Source organism: Pezoporus occidentalis, unplaced genomic scaffold (assembly GCF_034315485.1).
Source record: "Pezoporus occidentalis ecotype Australia unplaced genomic scaffold, CSIRO_AGI_Poc_V1 ctg93, whole genome shotgun sequence".
Taxonomy (NCBI): domain Eukaryota; kingdom Metazoa; phylum Chordata; class Aves; order Psittaciformes; family Psittacidae; genus Pezoporus; species Pezoporus occidentalis.
Window position 1 is genome coordinate 716,684 of NW_026916294.1, and position 27,552 is coordinate 744,235.

Sequence of the window (27,552 nt, forward strand, 5' to 3'; positions counted from 1 at the left end):
TACTGTGTTTGCAAAATGAGAAACACTGAAGATACTCAAGTACAGTAAATATATCTTTATCACTGAGCACAGCAAGACAGACAACAGCTTCCATTAACACCCAACATAAGAAAACACAAAAAAATTAGTACTAGAGATGTATTTCAATCATATTGTTAGAAAACTTTTGACACAGCATAATATAGGGAGCATACAATATTAGACAGACATCTGCATTCTTAAGCATGAATTAAGTTTAATAAAGACTTATATATAAAAAGCTAGTTTTACCAGTTTTTCTTCTTTGATCATTAATTCTACAACATGCCGAAATAAATCTTGCTGCTGCTTTCACTTCAAGAAGTCCATTCATGCGAAGATCCCACAATTCACAAACTTGAGTTAACTGTCTTGTTTATGGGAGAGGCGATCGATATAAAAGAACTGACTGACTATTAGGAAGCAGAGGTGGAAGTTTATTATTATACCTGTTTAACAGTTGTATTATGAATTCCTCAAGCTTAGTGCACACCAACACAGTAGGTGAAAAAGATCCTTTTTTCAATAAAGAACTTACGAAAATGTAAGTCTAGTCTTGCTACAAATAAACGATCTGATTGAAAAGATCCACTACTCTTGGAGTTCATTTCAACTAACTTGTTTGTGATTACTTGCAAGGAAACGTGGGTGATTATCAAAGGTACCTACTCATTTAGGTAACTGATTTTATTCAGTTGTAAAGTTTGATTTTTCAGAGCTTTTCCTTTTTTTTTTTTTTCCTCTTTTTTTTTTGTTGTGTTTTTGTTTTTTTTTTTTTGGGGGGGGGGGTGGTGGAGGAGGGGGAGAAGGGAAAGAGCCACAGTGAAACAATTATTTGTTAAAAAGTGCAGACCTGAAAAACAACATCACCAGCCAGGTAATCCCCTTTATAGGCCGATTTGATAGCTGAGGGAAAGCTAAACAAAGGCACAGTGCTCTGCAACCACAACAGCTGGGTTGGAAATTGCTGCAGATTGTTAAGAGGAGCTGCAAACTAGAGATAGGCAATGAAAAGCTTAGAAATGATAGTTCTAAAAAAAAGAAAAAGACAAATTACTCCAAAGACCATATTCTTTAAATTGTTGAAGCAAAACATGTTTATTTGATTTGTTTGTATGCCTATTAAAAAAAAATGCTACTTTGGGATTCTAGGAACCCAGTCTGTCAATTTTTCAGCTTCTGCACTTTCATGGTTGCTTAGAGCTGTTTAATGCAAATACACTTCCAATATGAGATTTCATGCCCCTAAATTACACCCAGTTAAGGGCGAATGAAAATGTAAGGTAAATAACTATAATCAGCCATATTATCCTTTCTCTTGGCACCTCTCACTTTACAGGCATATTTAAAGGCATCTCTGGGGTCCTATCCTTTTTAACAAGCGGCAGCGTATTTCCTGGAATATTACTTACGATGCTGTGCTGTGAGCATTACACAGGTTAAAATGTTACCTAGAGACCTAGAAAGAATTGCATCTGTTGCAGAACCATGCTTGTTGCCGTGTTTAGGAACAACTGAAAAGATGAAAGAAAGTGTTCAACTACGGGATGAAAAAGAGACTAGGACTGCTTAAGTCAAGCTTTCACATCTGATGTTGTTGATCAATGCTGTTGGGGTGCAGCAATTTAAGGCAAGAAGAAGGAGACACACTTCTGGTATTCACTGAGGATGCTCTGAAAAGCACTCAGGATTTCAGTTAACATAAAGGAAAAGTACGGGAACTTCAGGATGTTTCACTCGCACTGGTATTTTTAAGCTAATAAAACCATGCTTGAGAAGGAAAGGTGATCTGGGCATAGCTATTAACAGCCTCATAGTCCCTTGCTGTATCCATGAAAAAGTAGACAATGATAAGCAATAATCAAGGAGTAACTAGTTATTAACTTGGCAAAGAAAAGACAGGAAGAATGGGAACCTTCAGAAGGATATATATCCCCAAAGTCCTTCAAAAAAAATCTGGATTATTCTGAGCAGGCTCGAGCTTGCAGTTGGGCAGTTTTCTGCTTTGTTTTACAGGAAGATAACTTTAGGTTTCTACAAATAGATATTCTTCTGCTTCAACTAAAAGTGACCTGACTCAGAGGAACCCTGTGAGGGAATAAATTCCTGCAGACTCTGATTAGCTTGTCTCTCACATGAATCCCAACTGCTATCATACCTCTATTTACCAGCTTTTTATTATCCAAGCTATTTTTACATCATTAGTTTGCAGATCTACTGATGCTGAGGTTCTGCTTTCTCCTAGGAAGCAGTTTCTCCACAAATCAAATTTCATGCAGTCATTTGTCTTTTGTGAAGCAGCCTGCAAAGCTCTCAACCAATTTATCCCCCTGCAGAAGGTCTCACCTAACAACTTAAATGATGCTTGCTTAGCTAAGTTATGTTAGACCCTGCGTAGATAGATTTCTCCCCTTGTGTTTTAAGAAAGGGTAGGGAAAAAGTAGCAGGAAACAGGACACACAACTGTTTGTGTGACTGGCATGCAGGGTAACCTTCAGAATGTCGAGATTAGCCTCAGTTCTCCATCCATAAACCATTATGATAACAGCTTCACAGGGTGAAGTTCACTTTTCGTAATCCTCAGATGAAAAGTGCTGAAGAGGAACAAACTAGGATAAATAATGGACTGCCCTGGTTAGGGTACATCAGGCTGCTAAATACATCAGTCCCTAGGTCTTTCAATATTACCACAGTATTTCTGCTATCACAGTGAAGCAATGTGATAGCCTTTCTGATCCTTCATCAGCTCAGGAGCACCAGAAATGCCTGTGGAGTTCCTGTGAAACACAAGCAGGCGTTTCTGGTCAGACTGAAGGACAGAACAGTTTGATTTCTGCTTTCTGTTACAGGCTCAGGATGAAAGCCATTTATTTATTAATTACAAATAACAACTATATTTTCAGTGGAGTAGGGATTTGGAACAAAATACTGAAACCCTGGTTTCTCTGCAGATCAGGATGGGGGTTTTGGGCAGCCAGACACATACAGACTTACTTTTCCTACTCTCTTCCAGAACTGCCAAGCATCTTCTCTCACCTGTGCAACACCACTGATGCCGCTGCCAGAAAGCCACCTCTTCCCAGTGCCAGGGATGCTCCTGACACAGCAGTGCATCACAACAATGTCAGGATGCCAGGTCACAGGAAAGAAAATGACTGCTCTTCCAGGAATGACACCTTAAGCCTCATTAAACCCACTCAGCAAATGTAAAACCACCCCCACAAAAGCCCCTTCCTCTTTAATGCGTTTCATCTACAGTTGCAGTAAATACAGCTGGAAACATGATTTTCAAATATCTGGGTTTCTATTATGTGCTCACCTAACCCTCAGCTTGGCCCCTGACAGAGGGAAGCTGGACACAAGGCTGATTTTTCTTTCTGAATTATAAGACATTAAGCACCTAAACTCCCTCATAAAAGATCTGAGGCATAAGCTACATAGCACCTATACAAGCAATGCTTTTTCCCCACTTAATCCAGACCTTAATGATCAAGAGGTATCAGAAAATTGTCAAAGGAGATAAACCAAGTTATACCTAATAACGCATCTACATCTCCTCACCAGCATCAGCTGATCTGGGAGCTTCATTCCTGCATTAGGGATATACAAAGACCTCAAAACTTAAATGTCCATTTATAATTGTTGATTCACTGGGGAAAGTAAGTCATTGTGTACTGAGTCTCTGTTACAGTTAGTGATGCTTTGAGCCTCTCAGGATAAACTCTGTAAATAAAGATGCTATGGGACAAAACGATGCTTTCTTCTTTGCCTGCCACATGGCACATTTCCTTTGCTTTCTGAAGGGTGCAACAGCTTATATTTCACTGTAATAGGGATCAAGAAGTGCTAGGGGGTATCACCACACTGTCCCCAGCACTAGCTCACCGAGGAATCATTACCTCATGTTACTTCTTCTCTCATCCCCTCCACAAAGAAAACAACTCAAGCAGCGTTTTGTTTGCACTGTAAACAAGAGCCCCTGTGGTCATGATAGGGAAGGCAAGAATGAAGTCAACCACATACACGGCGCACGAGACCAGGCATGTGACTGGAAAGTTGTGGGGAAGTCCACGTATCCATTTCAAACCATCCTACAGGAAAATCCTGCCTGGAGCACAGGCTAACTCTGCACTGGCTGTAGAGCACTGGCTTTTGACAGGTTTCTATTGATAAAACCTCAACAAACTCGCAATGCCCAAGATTAACACAGTTGAGGTTAAAATCATTGCTAAGCTGTCCATGAGTCCATAGAAGATGTTTGGGGAAAAAAAGAGAGTTAAAACCACTACTGTAGAGCAGCCAATTGTGCTGGAGGCACAAAGCCACTCATCACAGTTTTTGTCACAAGACTATAATAAAAATACCCAAGCAAGGTCCAGCTACAAGGAAACTGAAAGATAAACACCCAGAATTTCAAAAAGGATTTAAAACTGCCTGGAAGCCAGTGCTAGGATGCTCATGGAGACTGGCGCTGCCTCACACTCCTACATGCTGTACAAAACAAATTAGCCCTACTCCTTCGGGTCCAGGGACACCAAATGGCTGTGGGCTACAACGCAAAGGTGCAAATATCTGGGAAGATGCCATCTTTTGCCTGAAGGGAACATCATCTTCTAATCACCTGGAGATAATGAAGATCATGCTTTGTGGACATCATAATGTGAGAGATTTTAAGCAGGTTCCTGAATTACAGGCTAGAGGGAGTGACTGCAGGCACATATTTTTAGATGAACACTAGTTACCAACTCCTAGCAACTCCTCCTGCCCTTCACAACCATCAACTCCATTTTAGAGGTGTTCAGCCATTAGCTGTTCCTCAAGCATTCCTTGATCAGGCAAAGGCAACCAGCCATCTTGCTGGCTGGCACTATGGTCCTCGACAGGAAAGGGCATGGAGAGAAGTCATCTGCATATCTCAGCAATTTGGCACTTGTATCACCATTGCATTTTCAGTTTATTTAATGCCTGTGAGTAACTGGAGAGAAAAAAAAACCACTATCAACTTTTAGGACCTTCCAAGTGAGATACCTAGGAACAGAGGTGCTGCTCAGCAGTGTGTCCTTTCTGAAAGAAGCCCACAAGCCATTCTAGAGCATAAAAAAACCTGCCTTTAGTCCTTAATGAAACACAGCAGGGAGTGGGAACTTTAACTCATCACATGCAGAAGTTTTCCCACTGAATTCTGTAGAACATCGATCTAAGTCTGTATTCATGGACATTACACTTTCGGTGAGTTGGAATGCTGTTCAACGTCACCACCAGAGTTAAGCATAATCTTTGCCCTTCACACTTTCAGTTCAATAAATGGCTCTTTTTTCTGACTGGCACTATATAGCCCGCAGGTAGTGTCAGGTCAGAAGGAAAAACACGCGTATAAGACACTTACAGCCTTCAGCCTCAATTCTGCAAGCAGTTCTGCAACCTGGTAGAAGTAGGATTTAAGCTCTCCCAACATAAAGAGCTACAGAAGTTTTGCTTGCCATCTTTTTGAATTATTTCAGTTTCGTGTCTCTCTCAGTCTTACTCAGTTTGGCCTCTAAAAACAGACTGCTTATTTTGCTTGTTGCTTTCTTCTCATTTCCTATCAGTTTTCAACTCCAAGTCACAGTCAATGGGGATATTTGGCTGACCAGTGACAGGAAAGATTTTTACAGCAAATTATTTATTACATTTTAAGAGTCATTGAGAAATAATGAATTGTAAAATCATAAAAGCTGTTGCTTCTGTCAAAACAAAGTCTAAAGTAAAGTGTTTAACCAACAGCTGCCACTGCTCCTTTAAAGACTATGCAGGCAGCACTGGTGAAGGCGGGCATTTATTCCTGCCCTGAATCATGCTACTACACAGCTTGATAAAGAAAGGAGGCTCTCTATGGACTTTATGCTTCTTCACAGTGTACTCTGCTGACAAAAAGTGTGGAAGTCTCCACTATGCTTTTCATTCTGCTTCCTTAAAAATGTACCTTTATGTAGATTTGTCTGTGTCTGAGGGGTTTCCTCTCCCTCTGTTCCTGCTTAGAAAGACCCCCGCCCTCAGGTGGAGAGAACCGTGACCACATCAGGGCTGACACTCTGCTTTCTCCCAGCTCTGCACCCAACTACCACAAAAGACAGATACAACTCTACTAGAAACAGGTTTGGTTTTTCACTTAAGTCCCTTAGGTCTTTATCTAGTGGCCACCTAGACAACAGTAAAACATTTCACAGCAGTTAGAGACATATCCCAGCTTTTCTGGCCACATTTAATTCCCTCCATTGGGCAGATTCTGAGGACAAGAGTGCTACTGTGGAGCACCTGATAAGGTGCTCCTTTTGCCAACACAGTCCCGGCACAGTCAGCTTCTAACTCTGCTTTTCAATGTATTTTGAAGTCCCCTGAGAAAGGACAATGCTATGTATTACAGACATCAATGTGAGAAATATGAAAGAGAATACAGTGGCGTGGACTTGAACATAAACTTTTTGCTAGGATTTGAATCCTGGCCATTTATGTGGTATTGGCACATTTCATCTTTGTTTTAAAATAAAACCACACTTGTAAGAAAGGAGATTCAGAGAGCAGCTGGGATGTTGGGTAGGTCAGAAATCTAAAACACAGGATTCAGGTTCCTATTTTATAACTAGGAAACGTTTATTGAAAAGATAGTTCAAGATGATTATGCTATTACTTACTTTTGTACACACTCAACTTCAAGCCACAAATGCTGATGTTACGTTATTTGTAGGAACTGCTTGTAAGTTCACGTTATGTTTGCTTTGTAGGAACTGACTGTTAGCTCACTTTATGTTTGCTTTGAAAGTATAAATAATTACTGTGATGAAAAGTGTCTATCCACCCCATAACAGCTATAAAAATAAATAAAGCACTTCTGAAATCCCTGGGACTTGTATTTAGTGTACATTGATGCAATGGCAAAGCTTTGACAATTTACATGTTTAAGCTTGCTTGGGTATTATTGCTTAGTAGTCAAACGTTAAGGAAGAGATCTCCAAGTTGGACAAAAAGGTAAAACCAGGAGAGTCACTCTAAATCTTTTTCTGAGTAAATTCTTTTTTTACCAAGGTGGAAGGAGGTAGGGCTGCTTTAAAATCTGAAATATCTTGCTCATCTGAAAATAGAAATAAGTAGGTATTTAACAAGCCACATTCACAGATGCTTTTATGAAGCCATAGCACAAAACTAATAATGCTCACATGATGTTAAAAACCAAGCAACTCCCCACACCTACTAACAGTTACAAGGGCCCAGAGTCTTTTCCATAGAATTGGTTTGCAGATACATGATAACTACATGGCTAGTAGACACAGATCCTGAGACTGCATCAGCAGATCAGCTAATTGTGTTAATTAGCTATCTGCATGCACAATTACCTGATTTGTACAAGCAGTCAAGGTGATGGTACATGTAAATTAGCCATGGATTTGCACCATTTACTCATCTGAGAATCTGCTATTATTTTTAAGCACTAAGGATCAATAGCTACAGAAGAGTCTTGCGAGTTACTGTATGGTTAATACATTCACCAAGTTTTACACTCCTCTTGAATAACTTCTGTACACTGCTGTGGGCAAGCACACCTGCGAGAAAAGGGGAAATCACCATCACAAAGTCAAACAAAAAAGTGACCTGCATCCCTGTACAGACACAAATTTACTTTGTGTCTCCTAAAGGTCTTAATTTCCCCCTTTAGTACTAGGAACTGCTGAGCTTAACAAAGTCAACTTGATTTTACTCATCACAACAAGCTCAGGAAGCCCTACAAGGAACAGAAACCCAAACGACTCTGATGCAAATACTCAACCTGAAGCCCTGAAGACTGCTTAACATTTAAAACACCACTGGTCATTCTGACTTGCTGGTTAGGGAATTTCAAACTCAAACAGGTCACCTACCTTTAATGTAAAGTTATACCATAGCCTGCCAAAGAAATAGATGTTTTATGCCATCATGGCACTGTTCAGGGATTCCACACTGGAGCACATGGCTATTATAAACAACAAATTCTCTGAAAACTGAACACTTCTTTCCCAAGGTGGCATCTTTAGCTGAAGATGGATTTGGGGTAGTAGAATATGGACTGCAAAAGCTCAGTGATGGAACAGTGCAATGTAATGTCAAATTCACATACATCTCTGCCTGCTTGAAGAGGCAAGGTAATCAAAAATTCAGTTCACCAGGGACAAAAACCCCACTAGTTCAGCCAAGAAGAAACAAAACCCATAAGCTGACAAAAGCCAACGCCTACATGTTCACATCAATTAAAAAAAAAAAAAAAAAGCTTGATACTACATAGTCAAATAGATGGTTAAAAACAGGTCTCTGGCCTCAAGTGCCACGCATCTCTAACTCAGTAACTATGGCCATTTACAGAACTTCCTCAGGGAGAAACAAAACTTGTGTTAGAGATGACAAGGTAATTCAAATGACTTTATAATAAATAGAGAGAGGTTCTGTCCCTCAGCACATATTAATGGAATGACTGCTGTGCTGTTGCTTACATCCCCTTCCCTTCTTAACTAGGAGATGCTCCCCTAACCTCAGGCAAGTGATCTGCTTTAGATGCTCACAGCATCCTTCCATCTACCCTTCTCTACTCACCAGTAGCCTCTAAAACAAAAGACTCCTCCAGCCAATGATCCTAACCCTGAGGTAGAGCTGTTATGGCACCATTTAGGAACACAACTGTAACATTTAAAAGACAAATTACTTCTCAGTTTTTTCATCAGTGCACTATGTGGTGCAAGTGTGTTTAACCCAGTAGGGACCTTAGGGCTTCATTGAACAATTTCTGATGCAGCTGCTGGTGGTGAACAGCAGTTAACAGGACAGGACAAGTGCTGCAGTGTTGCACCTGAATGCCCTGACTAATCCACCACCACCAGAACGGAGTGTAACTCATTCTCCCACAGCTGAGTATTTATGAAGCCATCAGCTTCAAGGATGGCACCACTAAAGACTGAACTACAAGAACCTTCTCCTGCATCCTTCCAACAAAGGATCACATTATTCTTTTGTTGCCTTACACAGAACAGGCATGCTGGATGTTCACTTACTGAAAAATTCTGAATAATATAAATATGTTCAAAATAGGAGTCAAGATGTGATTCCACATCCAAATATAAGTCAACCCCTTTGAGACCTGAGGAATACAGAAAAGCCAGCCCCAGCTTAGCCCAACACTCCTCTCTAGCATTCCTCCCCGAGTGCCTGTGTTCAAATGTGTTTATCTGGGAAGGCTCAGGTCAGTCCTGTGCTCTTGGAGCATCTCCCACAGCTGGAACATCCGAAGCAGGTAGCAGTCCGTGTTGTAAACTGCTCATGCAGCAGGACTGAGAAAAAGGCATCTCGTGGTCACCGGCTGTTACCGACTACAGGAAAATGAAAATACAGCATCTCTGCACCTGTTCTCCTGATGGTGAAGGAAGGAAAAGCCATTACCGAGTGACAGGAGACGAAAAACCAAAACCCACTTCAGCAACTCATCCAAGCACTGGTGATTAATCTCGCACTCCCACAGCCTGATGCACATTAACCAGATAATTAATAATTTCTTTAGGGACTCCAGCTCGGCAACTGTTTTATCAACCTGCACAGCGTTAGGAAAGAGATGCTGCATTTGTGATCAAACTGCTGGAACTACAGAAATGTTCTGCGAGAACAGTAAAAGCTCCAGCGCAATCTGTGAGCCCAGTTTTAACAAGTGCAGAAATCAAGGCTGCTCCTTTGTCAGTGCAATCACCAGGCTCAAAATCTGAGTGGGATCAGCATAAGAAGAATAATTAACAGCCATGTCCAACTCCCATCCAGCCCCCATTTTTTCCCCAACAGAAGTGCTTTTCAGTTGTATCTTTAAATGCTTTTTGCCTGATGCAGTAACATAATATGTCCCATCACGTACTTCATATAGATAATATATATTCTTCATATAGATAATAAACTGTTTACCTTAACACCAAAAAAGATGAATATTAAATATATATATGTGTGTGTGTAGATATATATATATATATGTAAGTGTCATGGGATGCTCAAATTCAGTAAGCCAAAGGCTTTCAAGTAATTCAGTGAGGAGCATGGCAACACTTAGCATAGCTCTTGCTGGCAACTTTTCTCCATCCACTGTGCACTTACACTCCACATTCAAGGACAGAGTCGTACAGGATCAGAAACACAATACCGAAGCACTGGCACCACATTATCTCCCTCAGCACTTAAAATGGACTGCTGAGAAAAATCATGGTAAGTGTTTTCAGATATTAAACTCTCCAGTGTGTTAGACAGATGTCAGTATCAGGTGATTAAGAATGACTGATAATTAATAAATTACATCCACAGAGAGTGACGGGGTATTATTTCTTTCAGCCTCTGAAAAGAACTACATTTGCAGTTCTGCCTAAATAATTTTAGCTTTCCAGATGAACAATCTTGTGTAACTGCTGCTAGAAAGGAAATACTCCTTTTACTCAATAAGCTGCAAAATAATAAGTTATGTGGACTACTTTTCTACTGATAGTTTATTGTTACCATCGCTGTGCAGGTAAGGAAACAGAAGCACATTGGGAGTGTCTTAAAGCCTCCCCACTACAGAGTGGGTTCCTAACAGTCTCAGCTAGTCCTTTCATCACACAGCCATTCTTCCACCTTGAGAGAAAGCTGCAGCTTCTGGCTACAGCTCAGAGTATCTGCCTTTTAAAATATATTCTGCTCTTAGGACTCCAGTCCTGGAAAAATTCCCATGCAGAGCTCCAGTGATAACCACACACATCTGCCCATGCAAATGCAACTGCAGGATTGGGCACGTATCTCTACGTGCATACTCAAAAGAAAAAAAAAATAAATAAAAAAAAAAAAAAAAAAAAAAAAAATCACATTTTCTCCAAAGACTAGGTTTAGTAATAAAGAAAGCATTTTGGTTTAGTCCATAACATGGGTTCTTTTCATTTGATGTTAACTGAATTATGTAATGTAGCAAGTTTTCAATCACCTACTTTAGTATTTATATGACTGCTCACTATATTATTTGAGTCCCTTCATTTTCATAGTGTCAGTTACCATAATTCCATTAAATTAAATCCTTTTACAAGCATCTTCCTATAAACACGCACTGGAGATAACATAGCCGCATGGTGAGGATCCACCAACTACGGTAAGCAGATTACACCTATCTTGATTTTCAATGTAGCTGTCGTCAGAGTATATTCCCCCATAAAACTGTATGCAGATCTCCTCATTAAAGCTACAGGGGAGAATAATTACAGACGAGTACACTGCAGTTTACCAATTGGTCTTGCATACATAATGGCCTAGGAAAGAAAAACTGCATCCTCCAACAGCTGGGAAAAATCTTTAAATTGTTATTAGTATTATTATAAAATAGCCAACATTTTAAACTATCCAATAACTTGCCTCCTGTATGCAAAGCAGACAGATAGAGGTGATCTGGTAAAAAAAAAAGGGCTTCAACTCCCAATCCATAAATATAATTATTTCTCCCTCTGCAAACACTCCATTCCCCAATCTTCTGTAATACAGCAAAATCCCCTCCTCATGAGAAACTATGCAGAGTAAGCCTTGAAAGCAAATGGGTGGTTTTCTACATCTCCTAAGCTCTGCCACTGAGTGCTAAGCATCACATTCCCCCCCAAATCTTCACTCCTTGTTGAGTAAATGGTGAGTCTGTCAAGTCCCCACTGTCCTTCTCCCACCCTCTAGGGGAGGGTGGCAAACCCGTTTTGATTTGGATACCATTTGCATTCCAAGACCCCAATAGTTGGGACCCTCAGCTACACTAAGCAACCAAACCCATCACTTTTCAGGAATTATTATTTAGTAGGTCTTACCCCTCACATAACAGGTGACATAAGAGAAACAATGCACAACCCTGGGAAAAGCCAAATTCTTTAGATAATACAAAGTGAAGTTAGCTTTACTAACTTTTATTGCTAGCCAAGAAGCAAAACATCCAAAGCACATAATTTGGGCCCCAAGAGGACATCCTGACATGCTCTCTTACCCTGGTAAACTAGGATCTAAGAGCTGAGCCACTTCAGTGACAAGAGAAAGTGCTGCTGGACTAGTCCCACATATTCTGGTTCTCCCATAATATTTTCACACGATGAAAGACTCTGAAAGAGAGGCTTCTGTACAAAAAGCCCAACCACCACCTTTTTCCAGTTCTGAAGAGCCATGCACACGAGCCACCTCAGCATGTAGAGGAACACTTACCATGTAAACACACCTAATTGTTAGTGGCGTTAAAATTGCTGACTGAAATTGCTCCTTGAAATGGCTTTCAGCACCAGCACTGCTAATGACTTGCTGCTGCACTTTACCCAGGTACACCTCCCCAGTGGACCTGGCACGCTTCGGGCTTCCTTCCAGTCCCCACCAGCTCATCGCTTGTAACGGGACACACCTGCAACCAAAGCTGAGTGGAAAACCAAGCAGAGCCTGCTCAGCCCACTGCCAGCTCACTCCTATGGACTGGTAAAGCTTTGGGTTTCTCTTAGACAGCTCCCCACCTGCAAGGCTGCAGAACAATGCAGCATCGTCTGCTCAGGGGTTAATTGGCTGCAGGCTAAAAGAGATCACTCAGTCTGACCTCCTGTGCAAACATTGGCCATTAACTTTCACCCATTTAAATGCTGCTTTGCACTCAATAGCTCCAGCATTTTTTGTTTAATTAGCTACAGTTTGGGTAGAAACAATTCCTGGGCACCTCAGTCACTGCTTTACCTTCCTCAGGAAAACACACAAACCCCAGAATGGAAGAAACCCCTGAAAATCAGTATAAACGTTGCCTCTGCTGCAAGTCTCTGATTTTGCAAACTAGTTCCTCCAGCTGCAGGGTCCCACTGGGGGCAGAAACCAACCCTGGGGTGACCACCAGCAGGGGTGTCCTCTATTAGGAGCTTGGTAGCAAAGCTCAGCGCTGACAACACATGGACTCAATGGTACCTTGTTCTTGCCTTTCCTCGGCAAAGAGGAGCCTCCTGGGGCTCAATTCAACTCCCATTTCAACTCCTCCACGGTGTGGTCTCACAGCAGAGCGGTCAAAGACAGTTTTGCCATCAATTGCCACAGCAGCAGAGTTTAGCCCTTTGGGAAAATCTTCCTTGACTTCACTAGTTCTGAACCAAAATATTAATCGGCTACAGCACATGAGCCAATCTGGCTCATAATAAAATATAAACACTTACAGAAACTGCACCTTTAAAGTATAAGGGGTCTGTAAAAGTCTTCTCTCACTACTGTCCCAGTGTATTCAAATCATCCATTTACAAGTACTTGGAAACAAAGCAATCCTTAATGAAGTACCAGGATATATATCCCATGATTTTTAGGGAGAACTGTGTGTCCAGTGTGTCCTTACGAGTAATTTTAAATCCACTTTCCTGTTCTTACCAGAAAAAAAAGTCAGCCTGGCAAACAGAGAGAAAACAGGTTTAAGAATACTACTGACTAAATTGTAATATACAGGATTTGCTGGAATTTGCCAGATTAGGAACCTGGTGTTCCTGAATGGAAAAGGAAAGGTGAACCATACCCACCACAGACAAAGGCAATAAAGGAAAAGGGGAGGGAGAAATAATACTATAGCAATTGAGTAGAGAAATCTGTCACAGATATTTCAGTAGATCAGGACTCTGACTATGTATCAGAGAGGAAAAGCCCTGATCAAGTCACATGCCCTTTACTACAGAAGATAAGATCAAAAGCTTTCAAAGGAAACCGATGGTGACAGTCTCTTCATTTGTATGCAATGTGACAGACCAGATCCAAACTGTTGGCTACTTTTTGAACCATTTGTCAGGGGAGAGAAATGATTATTTTCTTTTATATCTTACTTTTAAGAACTCTTAGTCATCTGGGGGTTCTCCCCCCACCAGCTCTGTGCCCCACCAACCCTCTGTTTTATTTTTCAGCCAGGATTCAAACGTTCACCTTTGATGTAGTATTTCTGCTGCACATCAGAATAGCTATGCCAAGCTTCAGAAAAGCAATTGAATACAGAGAATGAAAAGGATGGCATGACTTCAAACATGAACTTTTAATAAAATCATCCTTAAGAAATGTCCCTGGTGATGATTATTTTACTTTTCTTTTGCCCTGCATCTTTCTTTTTCACTCTTCCCATGTGTTTGCTGTAATTCAAATTATTGCCAGGTTAGCGGCTCTAGTTGACTCTGAGCCATCAACTACATTCAAGCAGAAGTATTTCTTCATTTCTCATTGCTTCTGTCAAGAAAAACATTAAATATAACACAAAAAATAAATGATTGTGGAAGATCACAAGTTGCTTGTATAGATAAGAGACTGTATAACAGCCAGATAAAATAAATGGGGGACTTCTGACTAGCTCAGCTTCTCCATGGCCAAGACCTGACAGGTTTCAGCACAGTGTTCCCTGTTGGCATGTGAAATCTGCCCTTGATCTTGTTATAACTGTTAGTGCACTTCCTCCAGATCAGCCCTTCTTCCCAAAAAGTACCAAAAGCCTTGTCAAAGTTCAGCTGTGCTAAAGGGAAGCACTCAGTATTCACGAGCCAGTGATATGGTTAAGGTAATAATATTCTCCCAGACGCATTGTGAAACATTGAGGAACTGCAGCAGTTGCAGCCATGTAAGTATCTGAGGCGATGACAGCCAGACATCAAAAAATATGCTGCAGTCTCCTGGGTGGAGGAGAAGGTACTCAAATCATGGGAAAGTGACACAACACCTCCAGCTCTGGTACAGCCCAATACATACAATTTTAAAGTTGTGTTATTTGGTTTTAAATGTGAAAAAAACCACCATATTTTACATGCTTTAAACTCAAATAAATCTTCATGATTCCTGGAATCATGCTAATAAGTGATGCTGGATTTAAAGGCTCAAGTCTAAGTCCCTTTCAATACAGGAAGGGAAAAAAAACAGCTCTTCCAATAATGTTTTTCACAGACAGCCCAACTATTTTTGAAGCAAATTGTTCGGAAATACACGGCTAATGTGTGTGAGTCTATTAAGAGTTTACACAGATATTTACAGAGGAATTACTGCAATACATAGGTTAAGAGTCACTCAGAAAGTATTCAAAAGCATATGACAATACCTGAAGTGCCCCAAGCTGCTGTCAGAAACTCCTGTCAGTGAAGTGTTTTCCCATACTACTGCCTGCTTTCTATCCATCCACACAGCCCAGATCTTCCTCAGGGCTGCAATAACAACCTTTGCAGGGCAGCGAGAGGAAGAGAGCTTCATCTTCCCACCAGGTTCACTCAGCCATCCCCTCAGGGCTCCTGCCCCAGCCCTGCAGCTGCAGTCCACGTGCATCTCCTCCTCTCAGACAGAGCAGTACACAAAGGAAAGCAAGCATGCCCTCGGTTTCCCTTCTACCACGCCGAAGCCTTGCATTTCACTTCTCTATGTTCCAAAGCCCACGTAAGGCACAATAACTATAGTGTCACCCAGTGCTCACATCTCTCACCTGCGCTGATATGACCATTCCACCAGCAAGCACTTTAAGAAGTGGTTATCCTCCTAGCTCCCCACCCCATTAAATTCCAACTCTGAATTTCAGAACCTGCTATTAACAGACAAAAGCACTGGGGACAATCCCTCCTCTAGACACACAAATCCATACAGTTTCATATGGCTTGCAAGTGGCCTGAAGAGTTTGCCTGCACCTTGCCCATACAGCACTGTCTGGTTGTGCAATGAGATTTCAGTTTGATAAAGCCCTGCAGCAAGCATCCCTGGTTGCAAAACATCTGCATAATTTGTACTGCAGCCCACATTATCGTGCACATCCCTGCCAGCACATCAGGTGCCCACTGACTGCAACCCTGGGACACACCAAACCTATACGAGAGTGAAACAGGAGGAGAAATATAATGAAAAAACAAACCCAGGCATTATGGATTATTATGATTTGAAGTTACTAATACATTCCTAGAGGATACAAACCCTAAACCACAAAGTGGGGAGATCTTACAGGCAAAGTATCACACAACAGCGTTCTTGTCATCCACCTTCTGACACCAAGCTTACACAGACAAGTTACTCAATAGGTGTTCTCAACAGAGAGGGAAAACATGGCCAGAAATCCCTTTTTCAAAGGTTCTCAAGAGTTAAAGCCTGGGGAAGGTGGCCCCCTGAAGCGGCTACTGACCTGCATTAGGAGTCTGACAAGTATAAGCAGGTCTTCTCACACACTCAGCAGGCAGTCCAGGCTTGAGCAGTCTGAAGTAAGTGCTAGTTCACTTGAACACAGTGTTGTTAAGTAACAAAAATTCAGCTGCTTGCTGCAACTGTCCCTGCTACAGGAACAACAACTTCCAGAAACAGATAGGCTTTCGGGTATCCTTAACTGAGCCAGTTAAGGGTCAGCTCACTACCAGCTATAGAGTCAGCCCCATCAGGCTTTTAAATAAAGTGTTAAACCCCAGGTCAGGCTTATCGCCCACCCTCCACCTCCCCCCTTCCCCAGGTAGTAAGCACATCAGTGCTTTCCTCCTCCCCATTTGAGGTGCTGGATTGACCGCTGAGCGCTGCCAAACAGCTCAGTGGTTAAAGTGATGTCTGAATCTGGAATGGACTGGATATGTGTTCCCCCCTGGGAACAAGGGGGTGGTGGGTAGCTCATTTTGTACCCTTCGGTAAAGCCTTCAGTAGGTTTTCTCCCCTGTGTAGGTGTTGTGTGTTTGTTTAATCACAAGGGGATAGAACAATTAAGAAGTGCTCAATACCCTCCTCCCATCCATGCAGTGTAACACCTTAGTCATCAAGTTGCCTTATTGTGTTGCTCAATACTTTCTATAAGAGTAGGAATATGAGAGTATGTCCAAAGATAGCAATGAACACACAAGGTAATTATTTTTAAGTTTGCTAATCACAATCAATAGTTTCTTAGCAAAACTGATGAGCTGGAGTTGGCTCCTATTTTTAACCAATAAGATATGCAGTCAAGACTTGAATTACACCATCGGGCAAGTCTCCAAACTCCTAATGACTGCCAGCCAAGAGAAGGATGGATCCATGATGGGTTTTACTCCCTTCCTGAGCATAGTATCAAAGTATTTTTTCCATAGACAGTAAAGCCAGAAGTGGATTGTAACTGTTGCACAACTTCACCTGAAAACACAAAATAAGAACCTAACTCCATACATCAAAAAGGAGTTACACAATTCTGAGAAAGCCTGAGGATATTTTCTTGATTAATTTGAAGGGTTTTAGCTGTCATGTAGAAGATAAACACCTTGCAGAACAGTGCCATGTGCCTTCCAGGGATGTACAGTTAGGGACAGATGAAGACAAAGTTGAAGACTAGTTAGAAAGCTCACCCCTCTCCCTGTTGCAGTAGGATTTCTCCTTAAAGTAATATTCCTTACGTTTTGCTGTCCCTTGATTTTTCTATTTTCAAAAGCCCTGACTTTCTGTGTTCCTGTTAGGAAACTCCTCCGTTCCCTGCCACTCTCAGGAAGGTGTTTTTGCCCCTGCAAAAGAGCCTAAAATTGTTGCCAACATTCAGTACTGCAGTGATAATTCCCTCTAGGAAGAGAGAACATGCTTTCATTTGTTTTACTTCTTCTATCCACTGATTAAAAGCAACAGTGAATCCAAAGGAGTAGTGCAATACCATCAACTCTAATTGTTGCCTCTCACAACAAATGTGAAGGGGATAGGGAAACACACCCACCTTTGATTATATGGGATACTATCAGGGATAAAAGATGTCAGCAAGGACAAGTAATTATTTTTATCAGCTTACAAATACTAAGGTAAGAGAGACCAGCACTGGCTGTCCATTCATTAGCTGGATGGAATTACAGTGGTTTGGAGATTGCATAACTACACAAGTAATTCACACTGCCTTCGTTTTCCTCTTGTAGTTCCTCTAGTTTTGGACTTTTTCAGTTCTGTTTCTGATGTCTGCTGCTGGATGAAAATGTCTGAGCCATGAAGGTCTCCATGGGGGTATCTGGTTGTGTCGGCACCTCTTGAAGAGGGACTGCAGGTCAGTAATGCAAGGGAAGCAGCTTGGTGATGCCACTATCTCCAGACATCTAACATGGCCAACGCTGTCTGCACTAGAAAGAGTGACATTGCTGCACACGACACAGGTTTTTTGAAGTCTCCCCCCACCATTATATGCAGTGGCACTGTTTATTAAAGATAACTAATACCCTAAGTCTTTATTTACTTCTGTTTATTGCTATTTTAGCAAGAGTCATCAGAGAGCAGCTATGCTTCTGGTCCACCAGGGTTCTTTAATCACTGTTAGTAGGTAAAATCATGTGTGACAACTAATCCAAAAAGCAGATTATATTTATTTTGGCTACAGTGGCTTGCAATTCGTTAAAATCAACAAAGCCTTTTCATTAGCCCCCTGCTGACATCCTGAAAGCAGACATTTCAAGGGTCTCAAAGCACAGAGCTACACATATGCAGCAAAGCCAGGGCTGACAGACTTACTGTTGCCATACTTACCATAAAATCTTATTAAAACAACCACAAACTTCTTATTTTCTTTCATAATAGGGTTTAATTTATGATGCTAAATTCCAGAATCACAATCTTAGAGGCAGGACTTCTTAAATTTCAAAAAGTGTAAGTGAATCAACAGTACAACTACCAGTGAAATATTTGCTCAGGGTTTTTGTGTTGTAAAAAAGCTGTTGTAACACTGCAAGGAGTGAGATTAGAGATTCAGCAAGTCTAAATATTAGCCTACATGCTTGCTGAGCTCTCTGTATTCTAGAACCACATTTGAATAATTGAATTTCTAGTCAACAGTGTGATCTTGCAACTCTTACTCTCTGATTTCATGATCTCTGGCCATAATCTCCTGGTGATGCTGCCTCAGACCCGCAATCATGAATATATATGCTAGGAATCTCAGCATGTCAGAGAAGATCCAAACAAAGTTACCTGGTGTCCTATCTTCACCAACCTCTCTGCTCTTCAAATATGCCAGGTAGTTTTCAAACAGAGAAGGAGCCTTAGCATAACCACCAAGGGCCAGTATCCATCCAAAATAGGAAATGAATGAATATATTGATTCTATATATATATATAAAAAGACACTGATTTACATTAACCATGCTTTTTTTTTTCTCTTTCTGTATGAATTCTCTGAGTAACACGCACCTTTTTTGGTCATTGCCCTCACACATCCCATCTTGGGAAAGCGGCTTAAACACCCTTGTCACTGTGAAGAAAGCCACTCCTGACCCGCATCCTACCACGCAAACATACTTACTTCCCACGTCACAGCTAGATGTGGGTGTGTATCTGCTTTGCAAATTTCCATGTCTACTGCTGAAGTGGAGCTCTTTCTTTGTCCCCCAAGCACAACCTTGAATTTGTGAAGGCCCATTATGAGACATCATTTCACACCAGGCTTTTCCAAATATGCAGATCTCCAGCAGTTTAAAGGGAACCCAACAGCAGTCCTTTAGTGAGAGAACTGCTTTTCAATGGTGCCCAAGAGACAAGAGGGTCACTTCATCATCTCCTGCCGGGCCACTGTCCTGCAGCCCCTCCGAGGTCAATACCATGAGCACAACAGCTCTCTGAAAAAGCAGAGAATAAAATCCAGCCTGGGAGGAAAACCAAGATACCAAGTTTTACTCCAATGTCTAATCAGTTCTGTCCACAGGGAAACTGAGTCCCATCTGATATACGACTTATCGTTTTGGTTCTCCATAATTAAAACTATTGTTGCCATGGCAATACAAAGGCTGGTAAAATATACCCAAGGCTAATATCATGCCTCTTTGGTGATACAGTTCATCACCCCTGTCTGGTTTGTGCCAGGATAGCACAAAACGTGACGCAGGGTAATAGTTCACCTGAGAAGGTATAGGAATCAGATGATGTGTGCACTGTAAGACCACTTTCTCAGGCTCCCTAACATGACCAGTAATCCTGTTAAAGTCAATAGCAGTTTTAAAGACAATTTCAAAGAGAACAGTCCCGATCATACACTACTAAGTTCCTCAAAGCACCATAAAGAAAGAAACAGAAATGGAGAACGGTAAAGCCAAATAACAACCAACCAAAAGGACTAACACATGTATTCTTAAAATGAGATACAAAATTAAAATGCAAAAGCCTGATCATAGGTACAATACCACAAATACCCAGTTTGGTTGGCAGTTTTTCACTTATTTGAAACTGATCTCTACAGAGCATGTTATAATCAAGCAGGTATTGCAGGTCACCCAGTGACCTCTGAACAGCAAAAAGTCATCCATTGCGTAGGAGATATCATAAAACATATCTCTTTCTCTATGGATACACACCTATATATGCAAAACTCACGTAGACACACCAACTATTTTAGGAGTTTTGTGGGTTGCAATCCAGTCATTTCTTCCTCGTGGAAATCTCCAAGAGGATTCCTCAGGTGCACAAGATGCAACTGCTAATACTTTAATAGTTGCACAGGAATATCTGCTACAACAGAAAGGTGAGTTGCAGAGATTTAATTTAAGTAAAAATCCCATTGATGCCAATGTCCATTGACATCAGCCAGTTTTGCTTCCTTCTGCAACAGAAAGCTTCATATATGGGCCAGGAACAAACCAAGAAAGATGGCTGTGGGCTGAAAGGCAGGTGGCAAGTGCCAGAGAAGAGATCTTCCAAAGCAAGGAAGCAGGCACTTATCATTTCACCTGGATTTCCATGGTTATTGTACTGCTGCAAAGCCAAGTACTTTTTATTGTACAAACCCCAGCATTACCATGTAGCTACTGAATGATAAATTATAGATGAAGGGACTAATAATGGAAGATCTCTGGGACTGTCAGGGTTAAACAGCAATTGAGAGTAGGGGATATGGAACAAGAAAGTTCAGCAGTGGTATCTGAGGAGAGGGACCAGAAAGACCTCCTTCAGAGTGACACCACATGGAGACACCACATGGACAGCCTTTTCCCAGAGAGCAGCAAAAGAAATCTGCGCAGTTCCCTGAGAAACAGATCCATCAGCAAAGTCTAAACAGGGTAGTCCAGAGGTTGCCTTACAGGCAGAGGGTGACCAGGGTTGTGATGTGTAGATGTATATATCACAGCAATATAAAAAAATTAAACCCTAATGCTTTACCCCCCCCCCCCCCCCCCCAAGAAAGAAGAGGAAAGAAGTAGTCATAATAGCAGTTGGACACATCATTTTATATGCTCCTGGAGGGAGCTCAGACACTCTAGTTATTAGTGCATGATAAAACACACATAAGGTTATGATAAAAAGAAGGGGAGGAAGAACTAATGGGCCAGAAGAACAATCAACTGGCAGATGGGAGGTCCCAGCTCAAGAAGAATTTGAAGTAATGGAGAGATATATTCTTGGAAGAGGAAGGGTACATCAGGTAGCTGACATATTGAGTTTCCAGGAAAGAGAGTAAGAGTATTAATGACAGTGCAGCTGACGGTTTCAGCAGCTACCAACGAAATGATTTGCCTTTCTTTTCAGCCAAAGAGGTGACAGGGTGGATATGGCAGCTGATTTACATACATCATCATAACTTCCAAAGGAATATCAGATTTCTTTATGAGGACTTGTAGTACCAGCTTTGCAGGTCAGTGTCAATGTCTAACAGAGCCACTGGAGACAAAGGGGAAGATTCAGAGAGCCACTGAGGTGGCTAAAACAGGGCCTAACCTGAATTTAATTGCCTAATTAAAAAAGAGATTCCAAAAAACCCTGCTTCAGAAACTGTAAATGCATGAGGCTAACATTCACAACCACAAAGACCACTGGAAATCAATTCCTGCTACCCTGGCAGACACATGCCTGTCGCCTCCCTAAACTCCATCATGACACAGATACAGGTCTCTAAACACTGCCTGTGTTGTGAAGGGGCCCAGTCCCCAAGGGGAGCTTGGGCTACTCCTAACATGCAGTAACAGTGCCCTCCCTTCTCATCCCCGCTTTTTGCTGGTGACTCTGTACTATAAAATACGCAAGTTCTGCCATAACAGTGCTATGCAAGGCATCCGTGTATCTGGCTGTTGCGAACTGGCTGCTCACACCCCGATCTTTGCTTTGACTCTGTCACATCAAAAAAAGTGGGTTTTTATGGATTACAACACAATAAACTGGAAGTACTTAACACGCCCAAAGTAACAACCGAATATTGTCACACAAAGTTTAATTTCAGTTTGGGTGACATTGGCATTACAAACACAAAAGTGTTTACAGGATCGGGCCCTAACTGTATGAAAACCTGTAAGGCACAAAGAAGCAGCACCAAAAAAGCTACAGAACTGGCTTCCAACCATAAGACATGTTTAGTAATATATCAAGGCTTGATAGCCTTGAAACAAACAACTGGGGGACTAGCATGGTGTTTGATATTATTTCTGGTCTGACTTTGATATGTTCCCACCATTTGCAGATGCCCCATCTATTTCTGACATCCTTTATGGCATCTAGATTTTGCTACAACAAAAATTCAGGTTGGGGATTTTTGCCAGTAACAAGCTGATGTTGCTCAGAGCAGCATTAAAATGCTATCATGCTGTTAGATTAAGTAACCTATTTTCTCTACTAGCACAGATTGTACTTTAGTTTTGCCCTTACACCTACCAAATTGCTGTTTCTTGCAACATTTCCCTTTGAAGGTAGTTTGCCAATCTCCAAACCAAAGCTATTTGCACCAAATGAAAGAGGGCTTTGTAAAGGAGTGCAATAAAAGCAGGAGCTGGTCCTCTTTGCAAGAGCCTTTTTATATTTCAAAAATAGTACTAAAAAAAAAAAACAAAAAAGCAGTAAGAAAAAATAGGGAGTTGTATTTTTTCTTTACTTTAAGCAGGACTCCCACCTCCCATAAGGTGACCCATGAGATATTGGCACATGTGTTAATATAAAACAGGTTTTGTAGAGTAAGTAGCGATGATATATACCCCAGAGAAGTATATGTTCCTAAACCTACTGACATAACAACTAATGCATTTAACACATTTTCCCCCTTTGCCCCTTTCCCTTTTTTAAGCTTCTTCTGGAAATCTCTCTGCCTTTGCCTCTCCTCTGTCAACTATCGGATTTGGGGCATTTCCATCTGTAGTTCTTTAAAATGAACAGTCTGTGATGGAGACAATGAGACCCAAAAGGAACAGGTAGAGTTAAATGTGAACACAAGTGTTCCAGCTAGGGCACTTCTAGGACAATAAATACATAAGCTAGAGAAATAAAAAAAAGCCTTACAAAAAGCAACCAAACTACAAGAAACCAGTCTCATCGATTAGCTGATTAGTTTGCCAGTGAGTGATTAGTCAGAAAGACTGGAATTAGTCAGTGCAGCCCTGCCTCCCATGAATAAAACGCGGGGAGGACACCCTTTTTCACCCTCAGTGACAGATGATATCTGTTTTCTCCTGCAAGTTTGAATTTAAGAGCCACTGAAGCTCAGCAAGAGTATATTCTGGCTCAAATGAGCTGAAAATTGCATTCAATTTGAATTTCAAAACCAGAGGATAAGGAGAAATGGGAGGGAGAGGGAAGGAGGGAGCTCAGCAGGACCCATCAAGCCAGGTACCTCTTGCAGCAGGTCCAGCTACACCCAGGCGGGCTGCAGAGCTCAAACCCATGGCATGATGCAAAGGAAAGAGCATTGCTGGACAACAGCCCAGTCCGAGTTTAAAAATAAACATTTCACTGTCAGGATCAAAGCAAACTCTGCTTTTATGTATATTACAAGCTATATGTTCAGAAGAAAAAGATTCTTGAGGATACTTGAGGAGAGCGAGGCAGTCAGAAGGTAGGACAGGCCAGAGGGAGGGGGGATGTCAAGCTTTCCCGCTGGAAAACCCTCAATAAAACAGACTAATCTGCAAGTACCTGCCATTGCGTTGAACAGAACTGAATGTATGCACTGACCTTTCCTAAATGAACGTAAGGTTCACTTAGGGTTACATTTTTTAGTGTGGGGTAACATTTAATTTATTTCTTCGTGGGTGAAGGGATTATTTCCCCTTCCCTTTGTGCATTAAATTTACAGTTATATCTGATGACACTGAGAGAAACAGAGTTACGCCTGCAGCCCAAATATATCCTGTAATTTGATGGCATGATAGCATTTGGTCCCTTTAGTGCAACTGATAATGTCCAATATCCAATACAATAATGATAACATACCAAACCATGAGATTCTTCAGCAAATTTCTAAACAACTTCAATGTTCAATTTGACCCAAGGGTTTGGAGTAGTAATAAAATCATTACAATTAATCATGAGTAATAATTAATCACTTTCAGATTAAAATGTATCCATTTATACATTGAGGATCAGCATTTTCTATGTACCCTGGAGAGGCTTTTAGCTTCCCTTCCTAAACAGAATGCTTGTAATAGCATTTCATAACTGGAGAGTCCAGCCGTCAGAGAAACTTTTTTTTACTTTGTCTTACTTGCTTTACTTTGTCTCATGATATTTGCTATAGAGCATTACATTCATGGGTAGAAGGGTCCTTACTACACCTAATAATATATTCTTTGATGCAGTTTATATTTCAAAGCCCAATTATATTGTTCCCTTTTTTCCAACTAAATTGTATTTTCATTGATATATCAGTAAATTATCAGCTTTATACATGTATGTGATGTGACTCAGGATGCAACCCCAAAAGAAAACATAAAGTGAGGACAATTTTCTTGGCCATTGCATCTAATAAAAGCTCCCAGGCAACAGAGTTAAGCACACACTAATAGATACGCTTCAGTGTGCTATGCCTTCAGCAAGTCTTTGATTTCTCTCTATGGAAAAAGACTAACATGCAAAATGAGCTAGTGTGCTGGTTTTAAGCTTTTCTTTTTACCTGCTCTTTTGGCAAAATGACACAATTTTAACACCCTTTAACACCTGCTTGCAAACTGCACTTCACAGAGGAAAAGTTTCCAAATACTGCAGTCCGTTGTATAAAAATGTGACTTGAAAAGCCTTGCACATCATTGTGCATCAATGTGCACCACATTGGTGTGAGGAACTACTCAGAGTATAGGGAACTTTGCAGATATCTAAATATGCAATTGTATGTCTCACTTTGGTAAGCATTTTTTGGTATCATTGTTTCAAGTTTCATTCTTGCATTGTCCTCTTAATGCCTAGATTGTTATGCCTCAGAAACAATGAACTCCTGTCTCCATGTTGCCCCCTAAATGCTATGGTTTCCTTCATACAGACCCCAGAGGTCCATTACTGGAGGGGAAGAAGCGAAATAAACAGAAGTGGCTCCGTCATTCCATTCCTCAAAGAAAGCTTTCTTTGTAAATCAGATAATCTGCCATTACACTCCTTACTTTACTGGAGATGATACTCATATTATGGGAGGGAAAATAGAACAATAAATACACAGAATAAATATGCTTCTGACAGATCAATCTTCATACTGGGGCTTCTAGGTCTAACACTACTTATCAGTAAGAGTATTAGCTTGACAACAGCATCACAGTAAATAGTTCCATGGCTTCCAAACCAGAGCCAAACCATGTTCAGTGCGCTCTGGTCCATCTGCACCTACTCATGGGAACATGCCCCTGATGGTGCTCTACTCACCCAGCTGGAAAGGCCCTGCCTGATCCTACCTATGGCTGTTGGAACACAAACTGCTCCATGGCCTGAGCACCATCAGCAGGCAGCGAACACTGAGCGAGCGTGGGTGACACAAGCGTGGCATCAGAGGAAATACTTGACAATTTCTCCAAGGTATTGGACACTGGAGTGGTTCAGCTGAATGGCATGCATGCCCACGTAACGCTGCAAGGTCAAGAAGACCTCATGTTATTTACTAGGTGAACGCTGGTTTCATGCATTAAAATATTGAGATGACTGTAGGACGTGCCTGTTTGGAAAGAAGAAAACGTTCTCCAATTTTCTCAACAGGGATCAGCCCCTTTTCTAGTTGAGCATCACTTATGGAATGCAGCAAAAGTCATGTTACAAAATGCCGAGATACCTTACGAAGAAAACCTAATACAGGAGCCACCTTCCACAGATTGTTCTTGAGCCCTTTAGCTCACTGCTATCAAAACTGGGAAGGCATGAAGTCAGATGGACTAAAAATCAGAATACGAATATAAAACTCACTAGATGAGAACTCCTCCACTATTTTCTCCTATGCAGATTTTTACACCAAAAATGTCCTTACTGTGGCAATCTCTGCTGTAAAGACAGTGGAAGATGACCACGCTGCCTCTCCAAGGCTTTCCAAAAAGGAGAAAAACGTCAAAAAATTATTGCTGGGTCTTGTTGTTAATTGAGTTTGGTTTTGAATAATTTAAAGGGCAAATTATAAACTGTGCATCTTTAAAAATTACATCACAGAACCTTGCAAATCTGTACTGTCCAGTGAATGATTTACTCCATGGCAACAATGCTGCTGTCAGAGGCGGCATGACAAAGCCTGCAAACAACCAACAAGATGGAAACCACTGATTCATGGATTCTGAGAAGTCCACATCCCCCAGCAAAGACGAGAGCATATACAAGCAAGTCTCCCCAATGCCTTTCTTGATACCTGTCCCAAACACAGGCTACTAAAGTCCACCCCTGGTTGTTACAGCGCAAGACTGCTGATGATTTATTAAGAGCTCTTAGCTCTATCAGACAGTTTACAATTACCAGCTTCACCTTTTCTTAAATATAAATACATACATAAATGAAATCAGCTCCACTAAGTGCTGGGTGTACCCAAGGCTTCAATGATATCATCGAAGTGACATGATGCCAGTCACACAGGCTGCAAAAATAAGTAAGGGTTGGAGGGGTGGGAGCAGGGTATTTACTCAATCAGTACCTATTTTTGAATTTCCTTCAAGCTGGCTTGGACCAAGAGCTATCAATTATTTAAAAGAAGTAACATGATGCTTCCTTTGTTGAGGCAAATCTGCAAGCAGACCCCAAGAGAGAATAAAAAATGAATTAGGCAGAATTTATTAGTGTGCTTGAAGAAAACAGATTCAGCTATCAGAGCTGACTGTGGTTTTAAAAATAGCGTATTTCTGCCCATGAACAACAGTTTCTCCCTTACCCCACTAGATCTCAATAACCCAGCCTCTTCCCTCTCCTTATGCTTTGGATTTTTTTTCTTTTTGAAGAGGGCATAACGCTGAAAGAGGCATCAATCATTCCTTAAACTTCTTCCTTCTTTTCTGACTTGACTTGATGTATTGTCTTCATTTAAATTACAAATATACTAATCTAAAACACTGTTTACCAAGCAGCAAATTAAATGAAAGATGCAAGAAATTGCATCACTCACATTTTAAAAATGACTTTAGACTCAGGGACACATAAAAACAGTGAGACAGGATGATCTGCCTTGGTTGCTATATTTCAATCCTAGCAAATGAGATTCAGTTCCTGTGGTTTGCTGCTCAAGACACAGCTAACCCCCAGTCAAACATATGGTGTATAAACCAGTATAAAACCTCTTCCTTGGCTGACTGTTGGTTGAGGTTTCTGTGATGCTCCAGGGACATACAGAGCTGATAAGACCAAAGCCTCAGACCCTGGGTCTGCATATGGCAAGACAGAGAGTTCACAATGAAGACA

At 41.2% G+C, this 27,552-nt stretch overlaps 1 protein-coding gene and 1 long non-coding RNA gene across 25 annotated transcripts in view; both read right to left on the reverse strand.

Moving 5' to 3' along the window:
* The window catches only part of ESRRG (estrogen related receptor gamma), a 402,731-nt gene that overhangs the window by 268,884 nt on the left and 106,295 nt on the right, over positions 1 to 27,552 (reverse strand). Inside the window, exon 1 of one of the 24 annotated variants that reach the window (XM_062606083.1) lies at positions 16,172 to 16,386. The exons of 21 other annotated variants lie outside the window; for them this stretch is intronic. Coding sequence is in view for 1 of the 3 variants with exons in the window: in XM_062606056.1 (XP_062462040.1) it covers positions 12,244 to 12,246 (3 nt within the window). In the remaining 2 variants the exon portion in view is untranslated. Of the gene's footprint in view, positions 1 to 12,243; positions 12,398 to 16,171; positions 16,387 to 27,552 lie in introns of those variants that run through there. 2 more of the 24 variants (XM_062606056.1, XM_062606080.1) reach the window with 2 other exon arrangements.
* On the reverse strand, positions 809 to 5,298 carry LOC134157151 (uncharacterized). The gene is made up of 2 exons (XR_009962207.1): positions 2,707 to 5,298; positions 809 to 2,612 (listed from the first exon to the last, which is right to left on the reverse strand). It is a non-coding gene; the product is annotated as an uncharacterized LOC134157151 (long non-coding RNA).